The following is a 19,062-nucleotide window of genomic DNA, read 5'->3' as shown; positions in this document are numbered from 1 at the left end:
ACTTGCAACCGCTCCCCCTCCAAATGGGACCAGAGCTATTCTCCGATCACGTATGGAGGGGGTTCTGAGGGCTGAGGAGGCTGCATGCCTCTGGCCTCTGGAAGGCTCACATCACTTCCAGTTTTTGGTCGGAAACAGGAAGCAACAATTTTCCATCTCCTGGAGGCATTCTGTGAACCTCCCTGGCCCTCACGCAGCCTCCTTGGCCCTTAAAACCCCTCCAGTTGGGCCTGGAGTGCTGTTCCAGTCCCGTTTGAAGGGAAAGCCCTGTAAGGTGCACCCTGGGGTGGCACATCTTCCAGCTACACTGCTGGACAGTCCTGGTCTGGATGGGTCCCAGGTCTGGTTACGTGAGTGTCCATCATCATTCCATCTGGCGGGAGGTGTGGTTGACCAGAAGGACAGAAGATCGGGCTGCCCCACACAAGGCCAGGATTTTTCCACTCTGGGGAACTCTCCAGGCACACATAAGAACGTAAGAACAGCCCCACTGGATCAGGCCATAGGCCCACCTTGTCCAGCCCCAGCAGTTGTGCAATTGCACAACGATACCCTGAACAGATCCAGTGCCTCTTCAGGCAGCTTTGCTAAGCTCAAGTGATCCCACTGCTGACCCCTGGCAGAGTCTGGAACTGCATTCTCGCAAACATGTTTTCTCCAGCTCACACCTGCGCATGGAGACGCACAGGGAGTCCAGGTGTTGCACTGACGACTGCCCTCACTGTTATTACCCAAGTCACGGTGTTCTATTCTCCAAAGGTCCAGGAACTCTTTTCCCTTAAAGATCATCTTTAACTTCATCAACAGAGACTGTGTCTGAAGAAACAGCTGCAGAAATAGCTTCTGGTCCACGGAGAGCTCGGAATGGGAATTCAGCCAGGCAGGGCCTCTGCTGTGAAGCTTCATATCAGCCCCTTCAGATGCAAGCCACTGAAAGGACTTGCAGCCTCCGCCTGGACTGCAGCCTCCGCCTGGCAAGACGGTCTTGGCTTCCAATCCGCGGCTGGTGTTGGAGAGCAGATGCTGGGAGATGACTGCAGCAGGGGTGCCCAGACTGCGGCTGCTGCTCCTAGTCCCTGTGGCCTGCGGGGGCCTAAAGGCAAAATGCCCCCAGTCTGTGATCAGGGAGCAGAAGGAGCTGCTCAATTATTACAGGCCAGGAGACTACCTCCTCGGTGGGGCCGTTTCCACAACCAGCGTCTTCTTTCAGCCACGGCCCTTGACTGAGCCTCCCTCAACCAGCATTTCCTGGTAAGTCAAGAGGGTCTTGGTGGCCGCTACAGCCCCTTCTGATGTCACGGCTTCCAGCCACCCCAAATTGGGGGGGGGGGGCTTTTCATATTGTGTCCTTGTCTTGGCTAAATCAGCAATCCTTCTGCCTATGGGGGAAAATCTGGGAATGCATCCACACACTAAGGCACCATTTGGCGTGCAGTCTGCCACTTCACATCTATAGCACCCACACTTGGGGGAAGTCGTCCCAGTCCCGTCCCATCCCCCCGTCCCCCGCTCACTGGTGGTGGTTTGAAACTGCCTAGATCTGGGCTCCTTGTAGCAGGTCCACATCCCCACCACCTGCAGCCTGAGCAGTGCGTCAGGCAGTCGCAGTTCTCTGCAGCCCTGAACCCTCCTCTGCCCTCCCCTAAGAGGCTGCTTAGGGAAACCACATCACCAGCTGACTCCCAATTTCTCCCCCTTCCCCCCAACCTCACAAGTCATGAGCCTGGCCAGGCAGAATGATCAATGATGACTTAATTAATTCCCCTGCAGTCCTCAAGGTGCCACTTCAACACCTGAGCAGTCACCTGCAGGGCTTCTTGGGTGGGTGCAAATCCTCTGGCCATTGCTGCTGGGAGGGGTTGGGGAGGGGCCCTGCCCTGGCTTCCTTTTAGAGTGAAAAGGGTTGGTCACCTCACAGCATGGATGTCCAGCCTGACCCTCATATGGGAAACCCTCATATGGGAATCCCCTCATGTTTCGGAACTAGACCTGGAGTATCCACAATTCTGACCCCCAGCAAAATCCAGACCTCTGCATCAACAACCTGGCACAGTCCTTTTGTTTCAGGAAAGGAACCACACGGTACTGGCTCATCCTGTCCTTCCTGTTTGCCACTCAGAAGATCAACCGGGACCCCAGGCTCTTGCCCAATGTCACTCTGGGCTACAACATCTACGACACCTATTCTGATGCCCAAATGACTTCCGATGCCCTTGTAGACCTGCTCTCCACTGGAGAGACACGTGTTCCAAACTATAGCTGTGGAAGGCAGAGACGGCTGCTGGCTGTTCTTGAAGGGGCTGAAGCTGACCTCTCCAGCCATATTTCAGCCATGTTGACTGCCTACAAAATTCCCCAGGTGAGAGTGGGTGGAGGGCACAGGCTGCGTCTCGTCCCATGTGGCTGCCTCCCATCCAAAAATGAGGTGGGGCCATGCAGTGTGCGAGAAGGCTGAACAGAGAAGCACTGCCTAGTTCCATGGACGTGTCCTTGCAGTGGGTGGGGGGTTCCTTGCATCAAAATGAAGAAGGGTTTTGCTCACTGTTAACAATCTCAGGCCGCCAAATATGTGACCTGAAGATAAATCCAAACATCCATCTCTTCTCTCCCTTCCCAGGTCGGTTATGCTTTCGCGGCTCGTGGTCTGAATGACAGAACTCGGGTCCCCTTTTTCTATCGGACGGTCCCCAAAGAGCCCCAGTATGTGGGGGTGGTCGGGCTGCTCTTGCACTTCCAGTGGTCCTGGGTCGCTCTGGTTGCTGCAGACACTGACAATGGAGAGCAGTTCATCAGGACCTTGACGCCCCTGTTAACTCAGAGCGGCATTTGCGTCGCTTACTCCCAGAGCATTTCGGGGATAACTACAAATAATGTGGTGATCCGTAAGGAATCATTCCTCAAGGAGAGACAAGTCAATGTGTTCCTTTACTATGCAGAGACTGATTCCTTCATAGATGGAATATTCTTTATACAACGGGTAGTTGAAATCTTAATAAAACCCATAGTGGGGAAAATCTGGATCACAACAGCCTTTTGGGACATCAGCTTGGAGCTGAGGTTTAATTATTTTTCGTTCCAGCACATTCAGGGTCTTTTTTCCTTCTCCATCCAGTCAAAGAAAAGGACCAATTACAATGATTTCGAAATGCTTTTCTTCACCTGGCAGCGGTTAGTGGAGGAGGGATTTCACTGTGCGTTTCCGAAGCCTGTTCTGTCCGTGAAAGGCTGGACGAGGTGCAGAGAAAGACCGCAGCCCCTGCCTCGGGACGTGATGGAAAGAGCCCTGGCCCAGGACAGCTATGCCATCCACAGCGCTGTCCAGGCCGTGGCGCAAGCCTTACACGCCGCGTCTTCATCTCGACTCCAGCGGAGGGTGATGGAGGCCGGAGGCAGCCTGGAGGTTCCGAGGGTGCAGGCGTGGCAGGTACTCCTCTCCCCACCCAGACAGTCAGGGCTACTGATGGGCCTTGGAACAAGGTCAGAAGGAAGTGAAATGGCACGTATCTTTCAGGGGAATCCAGTAGTGAATCTCCCTGCACATGTTCTTCTCTCTGCCCCCTCCAAGTGGCTCCGGGGGACACAGACCATCCAGCAGCAGCCCTTGAGGCAGGGCCTAGGAAAGGGGGTAAAGGGGGTAATTTGTACCCGGGCCCAGGGTAAAAAGGGAGCCAAAGGAGGGGGCCCAGAAATTTCCTGGGATCTGACATTTTCCAATCTCACCCAGACTCACTGCCCACATAGGATGCTGGGGGCATAACCGTGGGCACATGACAGCAACTGTTGCCACAAGCCATGCACATGAGGCCCAGGAACATTCCTGAACAGTGTCACATCTGAGAGGAAGCTGGCCTGCTACAGTGGATCCACTTCTCATGAAGGAGTCTAGAGGAGCTCAGGGACACGGCTGTGGGACTGCAGATGTCTCTGTTTCACTGTTTCTCTCTCTCTCTTTGGGAAGGGGCCCAAAAGAATCTTTGTACCCCTTGAGAAGATTCATCTGAGAGGCCCTGCCCTGAGGTGCCACTATCACTTGGGGGACACTTGGCTAGCTCTGCCTGCCCCTTCCTGCTGCCCCCCCACCAGCCTGGACCGCCACACTGGCCACCATCAGCCCCACTGGCATCTCTCTCTCTCTCTCTCTCTCTCTCTCTCTCTCTCTCTCTACATAAGAACATAAGAAGAGCCCCACTGGATCAGGCCATAGGCCCATCTAGTCCAGCTTCCTGGATCTCACAGCAGCCCACCAAATGCCCCAGGGAGCACACCAGATAACAAAAGACCTCATCCTCATTCCCTCCCTTGCATCTGGCATTTTGACATAGCCCATTTCTAAAATCAGAAGGTTGCGCATACACATCATGGCTTGTAACCCGTAATGGATTTTTCCTCCAGAAACTTGTCCAATCCCCTTTTAAAGGCGTCCAGGCCAGACGCCATTACCACATCATGTGGCAAGGAGTTCCACAGACCAACCACACGCTGTGTAAGGGCTAGAGACCACACTTGCGGCCAGGATTCCTTTGCAATGATCTCAAAACCCTTCCCTTGTTCTGGGCAGACTGTGCTGCAGATCTACACATCTAGCTTAGCTCAGATGCAGCACAGAACAGGCCGGCTTCATACAGATTTCACACTGGAGCAAAACATTCAGATGCCTCTGTGAAGGAAAAATGGATGGAGGGCTGGCCAGGGCATAGCTGTGCCTTGTGGAGAGCTAACAGTTCACTCCCCCTGTTTTCCGCTACCCTCTGTTTACTAGGGAAACTGGTGGTTGAGTCCACGCCACCATCAAAGCCATACAGAAAGAGAACACCTTGAAAAACTCCTCTTTATAAGAACATCAGAAGAGCCCTGCTGGATCAGGCTAAAGGCCCATCTAGTCCAGCTTCCTGTACCTCACAGCGGCCCACCAAATGCCCCAGGGAGCACACAAGACAACAGACACAACCTGCATCCCGTTCCCCTCCCCTGCATCTGGCAGGCAGCCTGCCTCTAAAACCAAGAGCTTGCACAGACCTACTATGACTTGTAACCCATAACGAACTTCTCCTCCAGAAATTTCTCCAATCCCCTCTTAAAGTCATCTAGGCATGAAGCCATCACTACTTCCGGTGGCAAAGAGTTCCACAGACTAATTACACGCTTGGTCAAGAAATATTTTCTTTGTCCTAACTCTCCCAACACTCAACCCTGGATGCCTGCTAGTGCAGGTAAGGCCACACAGGGGTTGGGAGGGGGGGTGAGAAGATGGTGGAACAAGTAGATAGCAGAACAGTGAGGTAACGGAGCAGGAAGGAGGGCAGACTGGGTCCGGGAAGGTTTGGCAGCAGCACCACTTAAGCACTTTCTAGACCCAATTTCCCTTCACCTGTCAAGGCGGTCATGCACCAGTGATATTGCTAACACAGGTCCGAGTTGACCCATGGTGGCAGTGGGAGCTTACCCTGAAGGAGGTGAACAAATGTTCCCTTCTGCCAAGGAGACCTGAGCATGCCCAAACTCCCTCCCCTCATGGGATTCAGCAAATGCCACGTTGGGGCTGCTCTGTTACCACATGGGGAGTTGCGGTGTTCAAGTTGCCTGTGTCTCTCCTGGACTGAGTCAGGATTCAAGGCAGAGGCGTACCTGAAGGGGGCAAGTGGGGTAGATCTGCCTCTGGGCAGCAGAATAGAAAACGGGGGTTAGACAAACCAACCAACCAGCCGTTTTCATTGGCATCGTCCCTGACTCATAGGAGACTCAAACTCTGTGAAGCACCCAACACGGTTCCCTGACCTCTGATGTTTCTCTTTTGTGTCAGCTCCATCCTTTCCTGAGGAACTTCGGGGTCTACAACACTTCCCTGGATGGTGTGTATCTGGATGGGGACGGGGATCTGGCAGCCGACTTTGACATTGTGAACTGGGTGGTTTTTCCCAACAAGTCTGTTGTCAGAGTGACATTTGGGAGCCTGGCAAGACGACACAGCCCACCAGGCCTCCACGTCACCATAGACCAGGGCGCCATTGAGTGGCCTGAACGGTTCAACCAGGTGGGGAAATCCATGATTCCTAACATCTAATAATATATTAGCTGCATCATCTCAAGATTCAAAAGCTGAGAGTCCTTTTCCTGCCCACATATTTTGCAAGACAAAACTCCTGACAGCAGGAGTAGAGCAAAGGCAGGAGCAGTGTGTGATGGGCAGGCAACAAATGTGGGTTCTGGTGTCACGAAACAGGGCTAAACAGGGCTGGGGCAGCCACAACTAAACCCCAATGCAAAACATGGAGGGGGGTCCCTGAGGTTGCAGTCAGTAGAGAAGCTGGCAGCTGGAGAAGCTGAGCTGCAGCAAGTGGAAGAGCCTCCTCTGTTGACAGGGGACAGTCAACAGTCAACTCTGTTGGGGGCAGTGTGTGCTGCTGGTTCCAGACTTGCTGGAGAGTGGTCTGCGTGTGGCAGCACTGGGGCTCTGTCCTTTGACCTCCTGAGTCCCACAGGATCCTACCTTGTCAGGAGCCCATGCTGCTGAATGTCTTTGTGGAACTTCTGGGAGAGCCGGGATTTGGAGTGCAGCATCACCATGAGGGCCAGGGAGGGCTCTTTTCCCAGTTCTGCCCCCAAGCTCTGCCCTCAAGAACCATCTTGGGGTGCCAGCTAACCTCAGACTCGAGGTCCTGTTGGGTCTTCTCGACTGTGTGACTCAATGCTACAGACACACTGCTCCCCCACCACACAGATTTTCCTTGACGCGCCTTGTCTTCCTGCTTAGACCCTGCCTCAGTCGAGGTGCACCGCCAGCTGCCACCCGGGATACAACAAGCTGATTCAGGAAGGAAGGCCGCTGTGCTGCTACACGTGTGCTCGGTGCGCAGAAGGGACCGTCTCCTCCCAGGAAGGTGGGGGGCTCCAGAGCGATGGGCTGTTCGTGGGGAGTGGGGCAAAGGTTGACTCAGACCCATTCTGTGGAGGTGTCCAGACAGTCCTTAAGTCAGAGCCCTTCTTGCTTTGTCTACATTTAACAGCCATCATTTATTTCACAAAATGGGTAGCGAGAAATTACTCCGGACAGTAAACTGTGTCCCTGTGGGAAGGCTGGAGCCTTCCTGTGTGTGTCGCTGACACCTGCTGGAGCAGGTCAGCCAGTGGGAGGGGGGAGCGGGCTAAGGGCAGGGAGGAATGGGGCCGGAGGACAGAGCAAAGAGAGGGCAGAGTTATCGGACCCCCCCCCCCCCCGCTCAAGCTAGATACATTATGGGTGTTTCTGGCATGGCTGTACCGGTGGGGGGGGCAGTGGATTGGGCTGACAGACTGTTATGGGATGTAAAGCACATTAAATGATGTTGGAGACACTGTTGTTGTTTTCTTCATTTCAGATGCAGATCATTGTGACAAGTGTCTGGAAGACCAGCATCCAAACAAGGCCCAGACTCAGTGTGTCCCCAAGGCCATAACTTTCCTGTCCTACGAAGACCACCTGGGGGCCCTTCTGGCGTCTTTCGCCCTGCTCTTCTCCCTAACCACGGCTTTTGTGTTAGGAGCTTTCATCAAGCACCGTGAGACTCCAGTAGTCAAGGCCAACAACCGGGACCTCTCCTACGTCCTTCTTGCCTCCCTCCTGCTCTCCTTTTTGTCCTCCTTTCTGTTCATCGGCCGGCCAAGGAAGGTGACCTGCCTCCTCCGCCAAACGGCCTTCAGCATCATCTTCTCCCTGGCCCTCTCCTCTGTCTTGGCCAAAACCATCACCGTGGTGGTGGCCTTCATGGCCACCAAACCAGGAAGCAGGATGCGGAAGTGGCTGGGGAAGGGCTTGGCCAATGCCATCATCCTCTTGTGCTCCGCTGTCCAGCTCGGCCTCTGCACCACCTGGTTGGGGATCTCTCCACCCTTCCCAGACTCCGACAGGCACTCCCAGACCGGCCAAATTGTCCTGCAGTGCAACGCGGGGTCCGTCACCCTGTTCTACGGCGCTTTGGGCTACCTGGGCTTCCTGGCCGCCGTCTGCTTCACAGGGGCCTTCCTGGCCAGGCGGCTGCCTGGGGCCTTCAACGAGGCCAAGCTGCTCACCTTCAGCATGCTGGTCTTCTGCAGCGTCTGGGTGGCCTTTGTGCCCGCCTACCTGAGCACGAAGGGGAAGCACACGGTGGCCGTGCAGGTCTTCTCCATCCTGGCCTCCAGCGCCGGGCTGCTGGGCTGCCTCTTTTTCCCCAAATGCTACATTATTTTTCTGAGGCCAGATCTGAATAGAAAGGAACAGCTGATGATGAAAAGGAAAGATAGTGTCTGACTCACTGTTGGGCCAACCGCCAGGCCAGGCAGAGGGAGGAGGCCATGTGGAAACAAAGACCAGTTGAGCTGGACTCTGCGTTTTGCATGGACTAGAGTCAAATGCAACATGATTGGTTTGCAGTTTGGGGATACACCTTGACCCACAGCTTCTCTTGGAGGTCCAGGTGTCCTCATGGCAGCCTCAGCTTGGCCTCAGGTAGCCTCAGTTCAGCTCACCTGTTAGCTTCAGCCTCTCATGGAGATTTCTGAGCTAATCACAAATGATCTGCCAAAGAAAGAGTTTTATTTGGTTTTTATTATTTAAGGGGGAAGTGGATGAGTAATAACTGTGGCTCCATCTGCTGACACTATACTACCTCTATCACCTACCCAGTACACTTTTAAAGTGATTATTATTTATAATTATAATTTGGAATAAAAACAGATAACTCTGCTTTCTGCACTTCTGCCTTTGTAAAACACCAAAATCTGTGAAAACATACAGCCCTTTTTACCCACCTTTAGCTGTGGTTATTCCCATTTTAGTCACCTCCCGGATTTAGTCACCTCCCGGATTTAGTCACCTTAGTCATTTAGTCACCTCCCATTTTAGTCACCTCCCATTTTAGTCACCTCCCATTTTAGTCACTCCCGGATTGGCCTTTTCGGCCTTTTCAGCCACACTAGACGCTGTGCCAGAACCACCTTTCAGAGCGCGATACCATAGTCTTTCGAGACTGAAGGTTGCCAATACAAAAATAGTCACCTCCCAGTGGTCTATTGTAACACAGCTGCTGAGTGTCAGTGGGTCTAATACTTAATAGGCAGTGGGTCTCTTACTTTATAAGAACATAAGAGCCATGCTGGATCAGGCCAAAGGCCCATCTATTTCAGCTTCCAACATCTCACAGTGACCCAGCAAATGCTCCAGGGAGCACACAAGACAATAGACACAACCTGCATTCTGGTGCCCTCCCCTGCATCTGGCAATCAGAGTCAGCCTGCCTCTAAAACTAAGAGCTTCCACATACCTACTATCACTTGTAACCCTTGGCAGTGGGCATGGTGATCTCCCATCATCCCACCTCCACTGGGTTTTTGGCTATAACTTTTGATAGAATTTCAATGCAGTTTGTTTCATTGCATTCTGCATGGAATTGTGCATCAAATGGTAAAGAATACCATGGTACTCTTTATGTTGTTTATTGGAAACCTTCAGTCTCGAAAGACTCTGGAAGGATCTGATGATGCTGAGGAGCCTGGGTGGACATCCATTCTTGGAAAGAATCTTGAAGAGGCCGTCCCTGCTGACCAGGTCGAAGGCCTTTGTGAGATCTATCAAGGCTATAAAGAGTGGCTGTCGTTGTTCCCTGCATTTCTCCTGCAGTTGTCTAAGGGAGAATACCATATAAGTGGTGTCAAATAGCCATGGTGTCAGAAGATAGGAGGATAGCAAATGTCACACCTATCTTTAAAAAGGGAAAGAGGGGGGACCGGGGAAACTATAGGCCGGTCAGCCTAACATCCATACCGGATAAGATGGTGGAATGCCTCATCAAAGATAGGATCTCAAAACACATAGATGAACAGGCCTTGCTGAGGGAGAATCAACATGGCTTCTGTAAGGTTAAGTCTTTCCTCACGAACCTTTTAGAATTCTTTGAAAAGGTCAGCAGGCATGTGGATGCGGGAGAACCCGTGGACATTATATATCTGGACTTTCAGAAGGTGTTCGACACGGTCCTTCACCAAAGGCTACTGAAAAAAACTCCACAGTCAGGGAATTAGAGGGCAGGTCCTCTCCTGGATTAGGAACAGGCTGAGGTCCAGGAAGCAGAGAGAGGGTGTCAATGGGCAATTTTCACAATGGAGAGAAGTGAAAAGCGGTGTGCCCCAATGATCTGCCCTGGGACCGGTGCTTTTCAACCTGCTCATAAACGACCTGGAGACAGGGTTGAGCAGTGAGGTGGCTAAGTTTGCAGATGACACCAAACTTTTCCGAGTGGTGAAGACCAGAAGTGATTGTGGGGAGCTCCAGAAGGATTTCTCCAGACTGGCAGAATGGGCAGCAAAATGGCAGATGCGCTTCAATGTCAGTAAGTGTAAAGTCATGCACATTGGGGCAAAAAATCAAAACTTTAGATATAGGCTGATGGGTTCTGAGCTGTCTGTGACAGATCAGGAGAGAGATCTTGGGGTGGTGGTGGACAGGTCAATGAAAGTGTCGACCCAAAGTGCGGTGGCAGTGAAGAAGGCCAATTCTATGCTTGGGATCATTAGAAAAGTTATTGAGAACAAAACGGCGAATATTGTAATGTGTGTTGGCAACCTTCAGTCTCGAAAGACTCTGGTATCGCGCTCTGAATGGTGGTTCTGGAACAGCGTCTAGTGTGGCTGAAAAGGCCAATTTAGCCGTTATACAAATCAATGGTTAGGCCACACCTGGAGTGTTGTGTATTTGAGTACATCTCAAAAAGGAAACAGTGGAGATGGAAAAACGTGTAGAAGAGCAACCAAAATGATTACTGGGCTTGGGCACCTTCCCTATGAGGAAAAGCTACAGTGTTTGGGCCTATTCATTCTAGAAAAGAGGCGCCTGGTGGGGGGGCATGATTGAGATACAAAATCATGCAGGGGATGGGACAGAGTAGATAGAGAGATGATCTTTTCCCTCACACATAACACCAGAACCAGGGGACGTCTGATCTGGTCCAGAGATAGGTTCCTTCCGTTGCAGTTCCAAAGGCATGCTTCAGCAGAACAGTGAAGAAAATCCCAAACAAGGTTGGTGCAAGAACACAGCCCTGCTTCACACCGCTTCTCCATAGAGGAGGTCCTTTGGGATCTGGTCATCGTCCATTCTCACGACATGACTGAGCCAACGCAGGCGTCTCTGTTTCAGTAGTGCATACATGCTAGGGATTCCAGCTCGTTCCAGGACTGTGTTGTTTGGAACTTTGTCCTGCCAGGTGATGCGGAGGATGCATCGGAGGCAGCGCATGTGGAAAGCGTTCAGTTTCCTCTCCTGTTGTGAGCGAAGAGTCCATGACTCGCTGCTGTACAGCAGTGTACGCAAGACACCAGCTCTGTATCTTCTTTGTAAGATAGACAAAGAAAATAAGACAGACAGACAGAAGACAGACAAAAGAACATATTTCTTTACTCGGGGTTCCCCTCCTCCCCCGAGTCCCCAGCTTACCCAGGGAGGAGGCTTCTGGACCAGAGCAGAGGCAGCAGCCTTCCCAGCCCTCTCAGGAACAAGCCTGGCAGCTCCAGGTGAGAGGAGGTGGGAGGGAAACAGAGAGAGAAAGGGGAGGAGTTGTGGTAAGCCCAGGGAAGGGCAGGCCCAGAGACAGGCCCTTTTTATACCATCCCTGTGAGGGAAGGGGAGGGGCCAAAGGGGAGGGGTCTGCCCTACATAAACCTGGAGGCCAGGGATGACAAGGCAGTTGGGAGTTGGAAGAGCAGGCAGAAGGATCTGCTGCTAGCAGCCCCTGCTCCTGACTAATGAATGCTGCCAACCCAAAGAAGGGGAACCGGGTGATGCAACCCTCCCTTCTTGGGGAACGAGTCTGAGGCCTCCACAAGGGGTCCCCCTCGGAAAGGCCGGGCGGGCCCTCCCCTCCCCCACATGGAGGCCTCACATCTGGTGCCGTGACTTGGATCTCACCGGAGGCCAGCAGGGTACAGCCCCCCCACCCCGACCGCCAGAGATGTCAGACCCTTCTGACTTGGCCCAGTTCGGGATGTGGCTGACGGAGCACCAGAGTCAACTGGTGCAAGAGCTATACTGCCAGTCGCGGGCCGACCAAGCAGCACTCCTGCAGAAAATCGAGGATGGGCTTGTGGCTGGGATGGCTGCCTGCGCTGCTGCGGCTGCCCCGGGTGGAACTCCGCAGCTCAAGGTTGCCCGCCTCTTGCCGGAGGATGATATAGAGACTTATTTGACCACATTTGAGAGGACGGCCACGTTGGCCCGCTGGCCACGCACGCAGTGGACTCACATCTTGGGCCCTCATCTATCAGGACTAGCGGCCACCATGTGGAGGACATTGCCTCCCAATGACCTAGCACACTATGTTAGGTTGAAGGATGCCCTGTTGGATTGTTACAGAATATCGGAGGACTTCTTCCACCTCCGGTTTCGTGCCATCCGATATACCCGGGGAAGCCGGCCCCGGGCCGTCATAGCCGAGATGTGAGAAGCGGCCCTCAGGTGGATGAAGCCCACCACTGAAGAGGGCCGTACCATTGTGGACAAGCTGGTACTCGACCAAGTGTATCACGTGATGCCCTCAGAAGCCTGCCTTTGGGTCAGCCGACACCGACCCGCTGACCTAGGGACTGCGACGAAGCTCTTTGAGAACTTCCTAGATGCTGAGGCCGCCGAAGGACGTCAAGACCCTCGGAGTGAGACACACGGTGCTGCAGGAGCTAGGGGCAACTCCCGCCCCCCTCCTGAGGGACGGGCCCGCCCTGGCCCGCGTGGCCGCTTCTATGGCTTGCCTCCAGGTGGACCCATGACCCCACGGGCGAGGACTGACCCTGAGAGGGCCATGGCCCCCCTCAGGAAGCCCCCTCAGGAAGCCCCCCTGCCTTCCCTGGTTCGGTCACCCAGGCCCAGACCTCAGGGACCGCCAACCCCACTGCCAAACATTGCCGAAGGACCGAAGGAGGAGACATGGCGTGGCCCCTGCTACACTTGCGGGCAGATGGGTCATTACAAGCGTGATTGTCCCTTCATGGAATGTGACCTTACGTTGATGGCGGCAGGTGAAGGGCGGGCCAGGCCAGTGCACCCAGCGCCCCTAGTCATGAAGGTCTGCCTGGGACAAAGGGAATTGACGGCCTTCCTGGACTCGGGCAGTGCTGTTTCAATGATTCGGGCTCACCTCCTGCCAGCTGACCTCCCAGTCCTTCGCTGGACGAACGTGGCCTGCCTACACCGACATACCCAATGCCTGCCGGTGGTGAAGGTGACTCTACGCTACCAGGACCAGGCGCATGAGGTCGACTTGGTACGAGTGGAGGAGCTGCCCTACCCCATTCTTCTGGGCCGGGACGCGCCGACCTTTCACAGTCTGGTGCGGCATGCTGTAGAACAGGCTGAGGGAACAGTCCTGGCCTCAGAAGAGGAAGACCCAGGCGAAGGACCCTTGACTAGGGCACTGACACCAGAGGTATTGCCCGATGCCCCCGCGGAGGGACTGGCTGCCAACCCCCGTTTCCGGCAGGCACAAGAAGAAGATCCAACCCTAGCCGACCTCTGGGACAATACCGCCGTGAATGAAGGGCAGGTAATTGACCCCCCGGCGGGCAGAGCGCTTTCCCCAAATTGAGAGGGAGGCGGGGCTCTGGTGGGGGGGTGGTACCTTCCCGAGGAAAAGGCGGCTTTGACAAACAGCTGGTTGTCCCCCGTGAGTTTAGGCCACAGGTCTTACACTTTGCCCATGATGCTGACTGGGCTGGACACCCGGGGTCGCGGAAAACAGTGGGCTGGGCTTTGCGCTATTTTTTCTGGCCCTCTTTGGTCCCTGACGCCCAGGCCCACTGCCGCGCATGCTCTACTTGCCAGAAGGGAAATGCACCACGACCACCCCGGGCCCCCTTGTGCCCTTTGCCGATGGTTGGAACGCCATTTGAGCGCATTGCCATGGACTTTGTAGGGCCTCTGCCAAGGACTGCTAGGGGGCACCGTTATGCATTGGTCATGATGGACTATGTAACCCGCTATCCTGAGGTAGTACCCTTGCGGGGGATGCAGGCCTCTGGGGTTCCAAAAGCCCTGATGCACCTGTTTGCTCAGGTGGGGCTCCCCAGTGTGATACTGACAGATAAAGGGAGACCCTTCACATCAGGGGTGCTAAAGGCATTGTGTCAAACCTTGGGCTTCAAACAAAAATTCACGGCCATCTATCACCCCCAAACCGATGGCCTAGTGGAACGTTTCAATCAGACCCTTAAGGCGATGATTCGGAAGTTGGCCCTTGACTGGCCCGCCTGGTGGGACTTGTATCTGGAAGCGATCTTCTTTGCGGTCCGAGAGACCCCGCAAGCATCGACTGGCCTCGCTCCTTTTGACCTGCTATATGGACGTCGGCCCCGCGGCCTGCTGGCGATACTCCGAGACGGATGGGCTCCACCAGCAGCAGCGCGACCCCTACCCGTAGGGGAGTACATGACCTGACTCCGAGAGACCTTAGAGACGGCTCAGGCCTTGGCTGAACAGAACCTCCAATGCGCCCAGGACCAACAGAAGTGCTACTATGACCGCACTGCCCGGGTACGTACCTTCCAGAACAATGACCAGGTCTTGGTACATGGGTCCCTCTTCCCAAACCAGCCGGGAGGACGCTGGAGGGGACCGTTTCCCATCACCCGGGTCGTGGGGCCCTGTACTTATGAGGTCCGCTGCGGGCTGCGACCCTCTCAATAGTGGGTCATACACGTGAACTAATTGAAGGCATGGCATGATCCCCTTCCTGACCCAGCGCCTGCGTTTGCAGAGCTGCTGGTAGACCCCGGGGAGGAGGGGTACGGATGGGATACTCGAGCCCCGGCCGCGCCGACACTGCCCTCATTTGGGGCTACTTTGTCAGAACACCAAATGACTCAGCTGAAGGCTCAGTTAGCTGACTTCCCCGAGGGGTTTTCCACGACCCCAGGCCGGACTCATGTCATACAGCATGAGATACCGACAGAGGTAGGGGCGGTGGTCTGGACTGCCTGGAGACCGCTTCCGCGGAAACGATGGGAGGTGGTGAATCAAGAAGTGGAGGATATGTTGCACCTTGGCGTGATTAACCATCGTACAGTGAATGGCGCAGCCCCATCGTGCTGGTACCCAAACCGGACGGCACTGTCCGTTTCTGCATTGATTTTCGTGAGGTGAATAAAAAGGCCAAATTTGATGCGTACCCCATGCCACGGGCAGATGGCCTGTTGGACCAGGTAGGAGAAGCCCGGTACCTGTCCTCCCTGGACCTTGCAAAAGGATATTGGCAAGTACCTCTCCGACACCAGGACCAGGAGAAGACCGCCTTCGCCACCCCCCAGGGGCTCTTTCATTTCACAGTCATGCCTTTCGGACTTCATGGGGCGGCAGCGACATTCCAACGTTTGGTTGACCGTGTGTTGAGGTCCTGCCAGGCGTTTTGTGTTGCATACATCGATGACATCCTGATCTTCAGCAAAACCTGGGAGGAGCACTTGGATCATCTCCACAAGGTCCTGGCAGCCCTACACGAAGCAGGGCTACGGGCTATCCCCAAGAAGAGCCTGTTAGGAACAACAGCTCTCCGTTTCCTGGGACACGTAGTGGGACAAGGCCGGCTCGCGCCCCAACCCGAGAAGGTGGATGCCTTGAAGACCTACCCTCCACCCCAAACACGGAGGCAGCTGCGGCAATTTCTTGGACTCGCTGGATACTATAGCCGTTTCATTCCCCACTTTGCCTCGCGTGCCAGCCCCCTGACTGATCTGCTAAAGGGACCTGCGCGGAACCCGATCCCATGCACTGCTGGAGCCCACCGGGCCTTTGAGGACCTCCGAGAGGCCCTCCTTGGGGACCCAGTTCTACACAGCCCGGATATTAGCCGGCCCTTTATCGTACAGGCCGACGCCTCATCGACGGGACTGGGCGCTGTCCTGACACAGGAGTATCCAGATGGAGAGCGACCTGTAGCATATCTCAGTCAAAAGCTGCAACCGGCCGAGAGGCAGTACGCCACCATAGAACGGGAAGCATTGGCCGTGAAGTGGGCCATTACTGCCTGGCGCTATTACCTGACCGCTAATCCTTTCATTCCTGTGACGGACCACGCGCCCCTCCAGTGGATCCATCGGGTCAAGGACCACAATGACAGGGTGCTTCACTGGTATTTGGCCCTGCTGCCCTTCCCCTTCTCTATCTGGCACCGCAAGGGCGCACTGCACCGTAATGCCGACTGCCTCTCTCGCCTCTTTCGACCAGGTCAGCAGAGACGGCCTCTTCAAGATTCTCCCCAAGATTGGATGCCCACCCAGGCTCCTCAGCATCATCAGATCTTTCCACAAGGACATGAAGGGCTCCACATCAGACCCTTTTGACATCCGAAGCGGAGTGAAGCAGGGCTGTGTTCTTGCACCAACCTTGTTTGGAATTTTCTTCACTGTCCTGCTGAAGCAGGCCTTTGGAACTGCAACAGAAGGCATGTATCTCCGGACCAGATCAGACGGAAAGCTCTTCAACCTCTCCAGACTGAGAGCAAAATCCAAAGTCCAGCTGAAATGTCTGCGTGACTTCCTCTTTGCCGACGATGCAGCTGTCACTACCCACTTTGCCAAAGATCTCCAGCAGCTCATGGATCGTTTTAGCAAGGCCTGCCAAGATTTTGGACTGACAATCAGCCTGAAGAAAACACAGGTCATGGTTCAGGATGTGAACTCACCTCCCTGCATTACAATCTCTGAGCATGAACTGGAGGTTGTCCATGACTTTGTGTACCTTGGCTCAACGATCTCCGACACTCATTCTCTCGATACCGAGCTAAACAAGCGCATCGGTAAAGCAGCTACCATGTTTTCCAGACTCACAAAGAGAGTCTGGTCCAACAAGAAGCTGACGGAACATACCAAGATCCAGGTCTACAGAGCTTGCGTCCTGAGTACACTTCTGTACTGCAGCGAGTCATGGACTCTTCGCTCACAACAGGAGAGGAAACTGAGCGCTTTCCACATGCGCTGCCTCCGACGCATCCTCGGCATCACCTGGCAGGACAAAGTTCCAAACAACACAGTCCTGGAACGTGCTGGAATCCCTAGCATGTATTCACTGCTGAAACAGAGACGCCTGCGTTGGCTTGGTCATGTCGTGAGAATGGATGATGGCCGGATCCCAAAGGATCTCCTCTATGGAGAACTCGTGCAAGGAAAGCGCCCTACAGGTAGACCACAGCTGCGATGCAAGGACATCTGCAAGAGGGATCTGAAGGCCTTAGGGATGGACCTCAACAAGTGGGAAACCCTGGCCTCTGAGCGGCCCGCTTGGAGGCAGGCTGTGCAGCATGGCCTTTCCCAGTTTGAAGAGACACTTTGCCAACAGTCTGAGGCTAAGAGGCAAAGAAGGAAGGCCCATAGCCAGGGAGACAGACCAGGGACAGACTGCACTTGCTCCCGGTGTGGAAGGGATTGTCACTCCCGGATTGGCCTTTTCAGCCACACTAGACACTGTGCCAGAACCACCTTTCAGAGCGCGATACCATAGTCTTTCGAGACTGAAGGTTGCCAATACATAATACAATCCTTTCATCCCTGTGACGGACCACGCGCCCCTCCAGTGGATCCATCGGCTCAAGGACCACAATGACAGAGTGCTCCGCTGGTACCTGGCCCTGCTGCCCTTCCCCTTCTCTATCTGGCACCGCAAGGGCGCACTGCACCGTAATGCCGACTGCCTCTCTCGCCTCTTCGACGATGGGGCTGCTGAGACCCCATCAACGCTCTCACGGGGGGGGGGGTGTCGGGGTTCCCCTCCTCCCCCGAGTCCCCAGCTTACCCAGGGAGGAGGCTTGTGGACCAGAGCAGAGGCAGCAGCCTTCCCAGCCCTCTCAGGAACAAGCCTGGCAGCTCCAGGTGAGAGGAGGTGGGAGGGAAACAGAGAGAGAAAGGGGAGGAGTTGTGGTAAGCCCAGGGAAGGGCAGGCCCAGAGACAGGCCCTTTTTATACCATCCCTGTGAGGGAAGGGGAGGGGCCAAAGGGGAGGGGTCTGCCCTACATAAACCTGGAGGCCAGGGATGACAAGGCAGTTGGGAGTTGGAAGAGCAGGCAGGAGGATCTGCTGCTAGCAGCCCCTGCTCCTGACTAATGAATGCTGCCAACCCAAAGAAGGGGAACCGGGTGACTCAACCCCCCTTCTTGCGGAACGGGTCTGAGGCCTCCACAAGGGGTCCCCCTCGGAAAGGCCGGGCGGGCCCTCCCCTCCCCCACAAGGAGGCCTCACACTCAGCATGTGGTTGGTCCGTGGAACTCCTTGCCACAGGATGTGGTGATGGCGTCTAGCCTGGATGCCTTTAAAAGGGGATTGGACAAGTTTCTGGAGGAAAAATCCATTACGGGGTACAAGCCATGATGTGTATGCGCAACCTCCTGATTTTAGAAATGGGTTATGTCAGAATGCCAGATGCAAGGGAGGGCACCAGGATGAGGTCTCTTGTTATCTGGTGTGCTCCCTGGGGCATTTGGTGGGCTGCTGTGAGATACATGGCCCTATGGCCTGATCCAGTGGGGCTGTTCTTATGTGGTAACTGCTTTACCGATGTGTTTGTTTAGCTCGGTATCCAGAGCAAGAGTGTCGGAGATCGTTTAGCCAAGGTACACAAAGTCATGGACAACCTCCAGCTCAAGCAGAGAGATTGCAATGCAGAGAGGTGAGTCCACCTCCTGAACCATTGATAGAGGCTAGTGAAAGCCACAAGTCATGTATGTATGTATGTGTATGTATGTAGCCATTATGCGGAAACAAAATATTCCATGTCCTCCTGCTTAGCAGTTTAATAGAAGAATGAAAGCTTGGGTCCATTTCGTTTCTCTGTCTCTGTTGCAGGCTGACAGTTTTGCTGGGGAAACCCATGGCCCCAGCCTGCATACAGAGAAGTTCCTTTGATTCTTTTAGAACCCATAGCAAGAAAAGGCTTTTAAATAATATTCATTTAGGCTTCTTTTAGAATCAAAATACACCAAAGCTTCATGTTAAATTAGTTAGGTTTATATGATTGAAAATGAATATTAAGATCAAATCAAATGATGCTTGGACTTACAAAAGTCCATTTTCACTTC

General features: G+C 54.2%; 1 protein-coding gene across 1 annotated transcript; it reads left to right on the top strand.

Moving 5' to 3' along the window:
• Positions 1–1,030: 1,030 nt before the first annotated feature.
• On the top strand, positions 1,031–9,673 carry LOC136639172 (vomeronasal type-2 receptor 26-like). The gene is made up of 9 exons (XM_066613179.1): positions 1,031–1,251; positions 2,068–2,359; positions 2,618–2,977; positions 3,113–3,424; positions 5,801–6,031; positions 6,752–6,878; positions 7,356–7,579; positions 7,829–8,059; positions 9,467–9,673. The coding sequence occupies exons 1-9, from the start codon at positions 1,031–1,033 to the stop codon at positions 9,671–9,673; spliced, it is 2,205 nt and encodes a 734-aa protein (XP_066469276.1).
• Positions 9,674–19,062: the final 9,389 nt, after the last annotated feature.

The sequence above is a fragment of the Tiliqua scincoides genome, chromosome 2 (genome assembly GCF_035046505.1).
Source record: "Tiliqua scincoides isolate rTilSci1 chromosome 2, rTilSci1.hap2, whole genome shotgun sequence".
NCBI classification, from domain to species: Eukaryota; Metazoa; Chordata; class Lepidosauria; order Squamata; family Scincidae; genus Tiliqua; species Tiliqua scincoides.
This window is presented reverse-complemented; position numbering and strand designations above follow the sequence as displayed.

What these genes read in the sequence shown, in the direction of transcription:
- LOC136639172 (XM_066613179.1), top strand. Translation starts at nt 1,031, where the DNA reads ATGACTGCAGCAGGGGTGCCCAGACTGCGGCTGCTGCTCCTAGTCCCT. An exon ending in CGAGGGTGCAGGCGTGGCAG is followed by an intron (nt 3,425 to 5,800) that starts GTACTCCTCTCC and finishes CTTTTGTGTCAG; the next exon opens with CTCCATCCTTTCCTGAGGAA. An exon ending in ACAACCGGGACCTCTCCTAC is followed by an intron (nt 7,580 to 7,828) that starts GTCCTTCTTGCC and finishes TCCGCTGTCCAG; the next exon opens with CTCGGCCTCTGCACCACCTG.